The sequence below is a fragment of the Cherax quadricarinatus genome, unplaced genomic scaffold (genome assembly GCF_038502225.1).
Source record: "Cherax quadricarinatus isolate ZL_2023a unplaced genomic scaffold, ASM3850222v1 Contig3986, whole genome shotgun sequence".
Lineage (NCBI taxonomy): Eukaryota > Metazoa > Arthropoda > Malacostraca > Decapoda > Parastacidae > Cherax > Cherax quadricarinatus.
Window position 1 is genome coordinate 25,690 of NW_027199012.1, and position 11,088 is coordinate 36,777.

At 37.5% G+C, this 11,088-nt stretch overlaps 1 protein-coding gene across 1 annotated transcript; it reads right to left on the reverse strand.

The window, feature by feature from the left end:
- Positions 1-8,456: 8,456 nt before the first annotated feature.
- LOC128697784 (uncharacterized) lies at positions 8,457-11,088 on the reverse strand (the record flags this gene model as incomplete). Its single annotated transcript, XM_070081750.1, is given in 1 exon segment — positions 8,457-11,088. A coding segment is annotated over 1 exon segment (350 nt), but the record flags the coding sequence as incomplete, so codon positions are not given.

Here is an 11,088-nt window from a genome sequence, read left to right on the forward strand (position 1 = left end):
ACACTACTAAGACTTGAAGAACACTACTAAGACTCTTGAAGAACACTACTAAGACGCTTCAAGAACACTTCTAAGACTCTTGAAGAGCACTACTAAATCTTAAAGAACACTACTAAGACTCTTGAAGAACACTACTAAGACTCTTGAAGAACACTACTAAGACTCTTGAAGAACACTACTAAGACTCTTGAAGAACACTACTAAGACTCTTGAAGAACACTACTAAGACTCTTGAAGAATACTACTAAGACTCTTGAAGAACACTACTAAGAATCTTGAAGAACACTACTAAGACTCTTGAAGAACACTACTAAGACTTGAAGAACACTACTAAGATTTGAAGAACACTACTAAGACTCTTGAAGAACACTAGACTCTTGAAGAACACTACTAAGACTTGAAGAACACTACTAAGACTCTTGAAGAACACTACGAAGACTCTTGAAGAACACTACTAAGACTCTTGAAGAACACTACTAAGACTCTTGAAGAACACTGCTAAGACTCTTGAAGAACACTAGACTTGAAGAACACTACTAAGACTTGAAGAACAATACTAAGACTCTTGAAGAACACTAGACTTGAAGAACAGTACTAAGACTTGAAGAACACTACTAAGACTCTTGAAGAACACTACTAAGACTCTTGAAGAACACTACTAAGACTCTTGAAGAACACTACTAAGACTCTTGAAGAACACTACTAAGACTTGAAGAACACTACTAAGACTCTTGAAGAACACTACTAAGACGCTTCAAGAACACTTCTAAGACTCTTGAAGAGCACTACTAAATCTTAAAGAACACTACTAAGACTCTTGAAGAACACTACTAAGACTCTTGAAGAACACTACTAAGACTCTTGAAGAACACTACTAAGACTCTTGAAGAATACTACTAAGACTCTTGAAGAACACTACTAAGAATCTTGAAGAACACTACTAAGACTCTTGAAGAACACTACTAAGACTTGAAGAACACTACTAAGACTTGAAGAACACTATTAAGACTCTTGAAGAACACTAGACTCTTGAAGAACACTACTAAGACTCTTGAAGAACACTACTAAGACTCTTGAAGAACACTACGAAGACTCTTGAAGAACACTACTAAGACTCTTGAACAACACTACTAAGACTCTTGAAGAACACTACTAAGACTCTTGAAGAACACTACTAAGACTCTTGAAGAACACTGCTAAGACTCTTGAAGAACACTAGACTCTTGAAGAACACTACTAAGACTTGAAGAACACTACTAAGACTCTTGAACACTAGACTCTTGAAGAACACTACTAAGACTTGAAGAACACTACTAAGACTCTTGAAGAACACTACGAAGACTCTTGAAGAACACTACTAAGACTCTTGAAGAACACTACTAAGACTCTTGAAGAATACTACTAAGACTCTTGAAGAACACTACTAAGACTTGAAGAACACTACTAAGACTCTTGAACACTAGACTCTTGAAGAACACTACTAAGACTTTTGAAGAACACTACTAAGACTCTTGAAGAACACTACTAAGACTCTTGAAGAACACTACTAAGACTCTTGAAGAACACTACTAAGACTCTTGAAGAACACTACTAAGACTTGAAGAACACTACTAAGACTCTTGAAGAACACTACTAAGACGCTTCAAGAACACTTCTAAGACTCTTGAAGAGCACTACTAAATCTTAAAGAACACTACTAAGACTCTTGAAGAACACTACTAAGACTTAAAGAACACTACTAAATCTTAAAGAACACTACTAAGACTTGAAGAACACTACTAAGACTCTTGAAGAACACTACTAAGACTTGAAGAACACTACTAAGACTCTTGAAGAACACTTCTAAGACTTGAAGAACACTAGACTCTTGAAGAACATTACTAAGACTCTTGAAGAACACTACTAAGACTCTTGAAGAACACTACTAAGGCTCTTGAAGAACACTACTAAGACTTGAAGAACACTACTAAGACGCTTCAAGAACACTACTAAGACTTGAAGAACACTACTAAGACTCTTGAAGAACACTACTAAGACTTAAAGAACACTACTAAATCTTAAAAAACACTACTAAGACTTGAAGAACACTACTAAGACTCTTGAAGAACACTACTAAGACTTGAAGAACACTACTAAGACTCTTGAAGAACACTACTAAGACTCTTGAAGAACACTACTAAGACTCTTGAAGAACACTACTAAGAATCTTGAAGAACACTACTAAGACTCTTGAAGAACACTACTAAGACTCTTGAAGAACACTACTAAGACTCTTGAAGAACACCACTAAGACTCTTGAAGAACACTAGTAAGACTCTTGAAGAACACTACTAAGACTCTTGAAGAACACCACTAAGACTCTTGAAGAACACCACTAAGACTCTTGAAGAACACTACTAAGACTCTTGAAGAACACCACTAAGACTCTTGAAGAACACTACTAAGACTCTTGAAGAACACTACTAAGACTCTTGAAGAACACTACTAAGACTCTTGAAGAACACTACTAAGACGCTTCAAGAACACTTCTAAGACTCTTGAAGAGCACTACTAAATCTTAAAGAACACTACTAAGACTCTTGAAGAACACTACTAAGACTTAAAGAACACTACTAAATCTTAAAGAACACTACTAAGACTTGAAGAACACTACTAAGACTTGAAGAACACTACTAAGATTTGAAGAACACTACTAAGACTCTTGAAGAACACTACTAAGACTTGAAGAACACTAGACTCTTGAAGAACATTACTAAGACTCTTGAAGAACACTACTAAGACTCTTGAAGAACACTACTAAGACTTGAAGAACACTACTAAGACTTGAAGAACACTAAGACGCTTCAAGAACACTACTAAGACTTGAAGAACACTACTAAGACTCTTGAAGAACACTACTAAGACTTAAAGAACACTACTAAATCTTAAAAAACACTACTAAGACTTGAAGAACAATACTAAGACTCTTGAAGAACACTACTAAGACTTGAAGAACACTACTAAGACTTAAAGAACACTAAGACTCTTAAAGAACACTAGACTCTTGAAGAACACTACTAAGACTCTTGAAGAACACTACTAAGACTCTTGAAGAACACTACTAAGACTCTTGAAGAACACTACTAAGACTCTTGAAGAACACTACTAAGACTCTTGAAGAACACTACTAAGACTCTTGAAGAACACTACTAAGACTCTTGAAGAACACTGCTAAGACGCTTGAAAAACACTAAACTCTTGAAGAACACTACTAAGACTTGAAGAACAATACTAAGACTCTTGAAGAACACTACTAAGACTCTTGAAGAACACTACTAAGACTCTTGAAGAACACTACTAAGACTCTTGAAGAACACTACTAAGACTCTTGAAGAACACTACTAAGACTCTTGAAGAACACTACTAAGACTCTTGAAGAACACTGCTAAGACGCTTGAAAAACACTAAACTCTTGAAGAACACTACTAAGACTTGAAGAACACTACTAAGACTCTTGAAGAACATTAGACTCTTGAAGAACACTACTAAGACTCTTGAAGAACACTAGACTTGAAGAACAGTACTAAGACTTGAAGAACACTACTAAGACTTGAAGAACACTACTAAGACTCTTGAAGAACACTACTAAGACTCTTGAAGAACACTACTAAGACTTGAAGAACACTACTAAGACTCTTGAAGAACACTACTAAGACGCTTCAAGAACACTTCTAAGACTCTTGAAGAGCACTACTAAATCTTAAAGAACACTACTAAGACTCTTGAAGAACACTACTAAGACTCTTGAAGAACACTACTAAGACTCTTGAAGAACACTACTAAGACTCTTGAAGAACACTACTAAGACTCTTGAAGAACACTACTAAGACTCTTGAAGAACACTACTAAGACTCTTGAAGAATACTACTAAGACTCTTGAAGAACACTACTAAGAATCTTGAAGAACACTACTAAGACTCTTGAAGAACACTACTAAGACTTGAAGAACACTACTAAGATTTGAAGAACACTACTAAGACTCTTGAAGAACACTAGACTCTTGAAGAACACTACTAAGACTTGAAGAACACTACTAAGACTCTTGAAGAACACTACGAAGACTCTTGAAGAACACTACTAAGACTCTTGAAGAACACTACTAAGACTCTTGAAGAACACTGCTAAGACTCTTGAAGAACACTAGACTCTTGAAGAACACTACTAAGACTTGAAGAACAATACTAAGACTCTTGAAGAACACTAGACTTGAAGAACAGTACTAAGACTTGAAGAACACTACTAAGACTCTTGAAGAACACTACTAAGACTCTTGAAGAACACTACTAAGACTCTTGAAGAACACTACTAAGACTCTTGAAGAACACTACTAAGACTTGAAGAACACTACTAAGACTCTTGAAGAACACTACTAAGACGCTTCAAGAACACTTCTAAGACTCTTGAAGAGCACTACTAAATCTTAAAGAACACTACTAAGACTCTTGAAGAACACTACTAAGACTCTTGAAGAACACTACTAAGACTCTTGAAGAACACTACTAAGACTCTTGAAGAATACTACTAAGACTCTTGAAGAACACTACTAAGAATCTTGAAGAACACTACTAAGACTTGAAGAACACTACTAAGACTTGAAGAACACTACTAAGACTTGAAGAACACTATTAAGACTCTTGAAGAACACTAGACTCTTGAAGAACACTACTAAGACTCTTGAAGAACACTACTAAGACTCTTGAAGAACACTACGAAGACTCTTGAAGAACACTACTAAGACTCTTGAACAACACTACTAAGACTCTTGAAGAACACTACTAAGACTTGAAGAACACTACTAAGACTCTTGAAGAACACTGCTAAGACTCTTGAAGAACACTAGACTCTTGAAGAACACTACTAAGACTTGAAGAACACTACTAAGACTCTTGAACACTAGACTCTTGAAGAACACTACTAAGACTTGAAGAACACTACTAAGACTCTTGAAGAACACTACGAAGACTCTTGAAGAACACTACTAAGACTCTTGAAGAACACTACTAAGACTCTTGAAGAATACTACTAAGACTCTTGAAGAACACTACTAAGACTTGAAGAACACTACTAAGACTCTTGAACACTAGACTCTTGAAGAACACTACTAAGACTTTTGAAGAACACTACTAAGACTCTTGAAGAACACTACTAAGACTCTTGAAGAACAGTACTAAGACTCTTGAAGAACACTACTAAGACTCTTGAAGAACACTACTAAGACTTGAAGAACACTACTAAGACTCTTGAAGAACACTACTAAGACGCTTCAAGAACACTTCTAAGACTCTTGAAGAGCACTACTAAATCTTAAAGAACACTACTAAGACTCTTGAAGAACACTACTAAGACTTAAAGAACACTACTAAATCTTAAAGAACACTACTAAGACTTGAAGAACACTACTAAGACTCTTGAAGAACACTACTAAGACTTGAAGAACACTACTAAGACTCTTGAAGAACACTACTAAGACTTGAAGAACACTAGACTCTTGAAGAACATTACTAAGACTCTTGAAGAACACTACTAAGACTCTTGAAGAACACTACTAAGGCTCTTGAAGAACACTACTAAGACTTGAAGAACACTACTAAGACGCTTCAAGAACACTACTAAGACTTGAAGAACACTACTAAGACTCTTGAAGAACACTACTAAGACTTAAAGAACACTACTAAATCTTAAAAAACACTACTAAGACTTGAAGAACACTACTAAGACTCTTGAAGAACACTACTAAGACTTGAAGAACACTACTAAGACTCTTGAAGAACACTACTAAGACTCTTGAAGAACACTACTAAGACTCTTGAAGAACACTACTAAGAATCTTGAAGAACACTACTAAGACTCTTGAAGAACACTACTAAGACTCTTGAAGAACACTACTAAGACTCTTGAAGAACACCACTAAGACTCTTGAAGAACACTAGTAAGACTCTTGAAGAACACTACTAAGACTCTTGAAGAACACCACTAAGACTCTTGAAGAACACCACTAAGACTCTTGAAGAACACTACTAAGACTCTTGAAGAACACCACTAAGACTCTTGAAGAACACTACTAAGACTCTTGAAGAACACTACTAAGACTCTTGAAGAACACTACTAAGACTCTTGAAGAACACTACTAAGACGCTTCAAGAACACTTCTAAGACTCTTGAAGAGCACTACTAAATCTTAAAGAACACTACTAAGACTCTTGAAGAACACTACTAAGACTTAAAGAACACTACTAAATCTTAAAGAACACTACTAAGACTTGAAGAACACTACTAAGACTTGAAGAACACTACTAAGACTTGAAGAACACTACTAAGACTCTTGAAGAACACTACTAAGACTTGAAGAACACTAGACTCTTGAAGAACATTACTAAGACTCTTGAAGAACACTACTAAGACTCTTGAAGAACACTACTAAGACTTGAAGAACACTACTAAGACTTGAAGAACACTAAGACGCTTCAAGAACACTACTAAGACTTGAAGAACACTACTAAGACTCTTGAAGAACACTACTAAGACTTAAAGAACACTACTAAATCTTAAAAAACACTACTAAGACTTGAAGAACAATACTAAGACTCTTGAAGAACACTACTAAGACTTGAAGAACACTACTAAGACTTAAAGAACACTAAGACTCTTAAAGAACACTAGACTCTTGAAGAACACTACTAAGACTCTTGAAGAACACTACTAAGACTTGAAGAACACTAAGACTCTTGAAGAACACTACTAAGACTCTTGAAGAACACTACTAAGACTCTTGAAGAACACTACTAAGAATCTTGAAGAACACTACTAAGACTCTTGAAGAACACTACTAAGACTCTTGAAGAACACTACTAAGACTCTTGAAGAACACTACTAAGACTCTTGAAGAACACTACTAAGACTCTTGAAGAACACTACTAAGACTCTTGAAGAACACCACTAAGACTCTTGAAGAACACTACTAAGACTCTTGAAGAACACTACTAAGACTCTTGAAGAACACTACTAAGACTCTTGAAGAACACCACTAAGACTCTTGAAGAACACTACTAAGACTCTTGAAGAACACTACTAAGACTCTTGAAGAACACCACTAAGACTCTTGAAGAACACCACTAAGACTCTTGAAGAACACTACTAAGACTCTTGAAGAACACTACTAAGACTCTTGAAGAACACTACTAAGACTCTTGAAGGTCCGTGTTACATATTTTGAGAGGGTAATAAAGTGGGAGTATTGGTGTGGGTGAGGTGTGTAGCTGGGTTATATATCTGCCTCCAGTCCTCTCACCAGCAACTTAGTGTGTGTACTCACCTAATTGTGGTTGCAAGGGTCGAGTCACAGCTCCTGGCCCCTGCCTTTTCATTGATGGCCACTAGGTCCACTCTCTCCCTCCTCCATGAGCTTTATTATGCCTGTTCTTAAAGCTGTGTATGGTACCTACCTCCACTGCCTGGCTTGTGTAAGTGTGAGTGCAAGTGCAACTCTTCAAGAGTCAACATTAACAGAGGTCACACTTTTCACTTTATTAATCTAATTATGTTTTACAATAGGTGATAAAATTACAAATAATGTCTTAATTATGAAAAAAGTGGCAGTAATTTATATTGTGATGAATAAGACACTTGGATTATCTTTATTGTGGGGACGTTTCGTCCACCAGTGGCTTCCTCAGTTCAGTGCTGAGAAGAATTGTTGGGTTTGAGGTAATCAGTCCCACAGTCCTTCACTCCATCAATCTTGATAAACATTGGACTGATGAAACCATTAGTGGGCAAAACGTTACCACAGTAGAGACACCCAAGTGTTACATAGTGTCTAATTCATCACCCCGATGTTTCTCTCAACCATTTATCTACAATTTATATTATATATACATTTTTAATATATAAATCATAGTAACGTATCGTTCTTTAAGGATTTTGGGATTTATGAGTATAATAATGAAGTGGTGCGTTAACACCCGACACTAGTGGTCAGTGTATACAGTGTCACTGTATACACTGACACTATACACTGACACTGTATACACTGACAGTATATACACTGTCAGTGTATACACTGTCACTGTATACACTGACACTGTATACACTGACACTGTATACACTGTCACTGTATACACTGTCAGTATATACACTGTCAGTATATACACTGTCAGTGTATACACTGACACTGTATACACTGTCAGTGTATACACTGACACTGTATACACTGTCAGTGTATACACTGACACTGTATACACTGTCAGTATATACACTGTCAGTGTATACACTGACACTGTATACACTGACACTGTATACACTGACACTGTATACACTGACACTGTATACACTGACACTGTATACACAAATACAGTTACATAAATTATCACACATAGCAGCAGTTGTGTAGAGAACCTGGGATAACAAAAAAGTCAGAGTAACTTATTATTCTGTAATGGAGATAACATTTTATTATCATACTAAAAAGACTATCTACTACACGAGGGTCATTAAGACTATCTACTACACGAGGGTCATTAAGACTATCTACTACACGAGGGTCATTAAGACTATCTACTACACGAGGGTCATTAAGACTATCTACTACACGAGGGTCATTAAGACTATCTACTACACGAGGGTCATTAAGACTATCTACTACACGAGGGTCATTAAGACTATCTACTACACGAGGGTCATTAAGACTATCTACTACACGAGGGTCATTACTAGGAATAAGGTAAAATTACTCGTGTGTTAGCTAAAAAATAATAAAATCATTCCCCTCCCTTTCTGTAGCTACATTCATCAGACACTTTGGCATTCTTCTTGAACTGGTTCATGCTATGACTGGCTTTGACATGTGCGGGTAGTCTGTTCCATTCCTTTATTACTGTACAAAAGGTGTTTGAAGCCTGGCCACTGACTGTGGGTACTACAAAGTTGTGCTCTCTCCCCCTAGTACTATGATTGCTTTGGTTCCCAACCTTGACAAAATTGACAGCAAGATATTCTGGACACTGTTCGTGAACAATTTTATAAACATGATTTAGCTTCAGTTGTTTTACTCTGTCTTCAACATTCAGCATATCCAACTGCTGTAATTCATCCTGGCCTACATGTTCTCTTGGTCCCAGCCCCAGGATGAATCTTACGATTTTGTTCTGGGTGATTTGCAGTCTATCTTTCAGTTTTTTTTTTGTCAAGGCAGAGTACCATGAAGACATATGACACTGTATAAGAGCTAGACATAAGGTCCTGCGAGCCTCAGTAGGTAGACACTGTGCTTGTCTGTAGAGGAACTTTAGTCTGGCATTCGCTTTCTTTACTACACTGTTCTCTATCAATTCTCCTGTCATGCATGGTTCAAAGGGGATTCCCAGATATTTCACTGAAGATACTTAAGTGATGGGCTCCCCATTACACTGGACATTAAAATTATTTACCCTTTTCAGTTAATGTTTCGTGCCAGAGAGTATGGCTTCCGTTTTCCCGAGGTGTAATGATAGTTTGTTGTCTACTAACCATTTGCTGCAGGACTCCAGTTCCAGTGTTAAAACATTAGCTATATCTAGGTGGGTCTTTACCCGACACTAACAGAGCACTGTCATCTGCATACAGTAGGAGTTTGCACTTGACACTGATAGGCATGTCATTGACATGGCATAAGAATAATAAGGGACCCACAATACTACCTTGGGGAACTCCACATGCTATCGGCAGGGGTTCTCATTCCGTTTTGTTGATTTTGACAATTTGTCTCTTGTTGCTAAGGTAGGACTTAAACCAGTCTACAGAACTTATACCGATAGCTTGAAGTTTCGTACATAATATATTTTGGTTGACAGTATCGAAGGCCTTTTGCAGGTCTGATAGCTGACACTAGTGGTTAGTGGTCTTGATGTGGTCAATGATCTTGGTGTATACAATGATCTTGGTGTATACAATGGTATTGGTGTAATCAGTGGTCTTGCATATTGTCTGGCATAAGTTATTTAACACAGACTATAATATAATAGTTACTGGGTACAATAGGAGTCACTGGTTAAAATGATTTCTTGTTAGGTAAGACACATATGCAACAGTTAGGTATCTTTATTGTGAAACGTTTCGCCTACACAGTAGGCTTCTTCAGTCAAGTACAGAAAAGTTGATAGAAGCAGAAGATACTTGAAGACGATGTAATCAGTCCATCACCCTTAAAGTTTTGAGGTGGTCAGTCCCTCAGTCTGGGAGGGAACAGGGGAGGAAGGTACATTACGAGGAGGGTGAACCTCTGCACTTGTAACTGAGCCAGTGAGGGGAAGAACTAGGGACAGAGACAGGGAGGGTAAAATGAGGAGGTGGAAGATGGGTAGGAGGTGTTACCGGACCTTTTTTTGACTTTTGAGAAGTAGAGGGACGATTGGGAGGAGGTGTTGTACGAGGTCTCGTCGATACCGAGGCTTGTGAGAGAACTCGATGAAGCGAGATTAGACTGAGGCGTTGAAGTAGGGACGTCTGAGCCGGCTCAGTGCTCAAAGTGTACGAAATAATATAAGGGTTTCTTGAGGGGATGTCATCTTAGGTGAGGGTTCAGGAGCTTGTTTCTTCTGTGACCTGCTGCTGAGAGGCTCTTCATCTAAGGAACTGGACTTGTGCTCTAATTCCTTGAATCAACTTTGGCTGCCTTCCACTCCCTCAGGTGCTGTATGACCACTACGGGTTTAGCACTCCACCGTCAATGTAATAATGATCTCTCAGGATAATTTTTATTATCAGAAAATCTTGTTTGTGAGACTTTATTATTTTTTTTTTTTAAAACAATTATGTAAGAAATAAGCGGGATTATTATTATATTGAGAATGACAACAAGACTCAGCAGAATATATGAACAGTAACATTCTTCTTTCTGGTGTGTTACTGTTGTTGGTGAGGTGGAAATAAATAAATGTTGGAGAGGAGCTTGTGGGAGTGTTGGAGTTGTGGAACAGACAGAGCAGGACACCAACACTGTACCTGACACGTCCTGCAGAGTGACATCAGCGCCAGGTTCAAGTACCAGGCTCGCCTTAGGATGGTCACGTGATG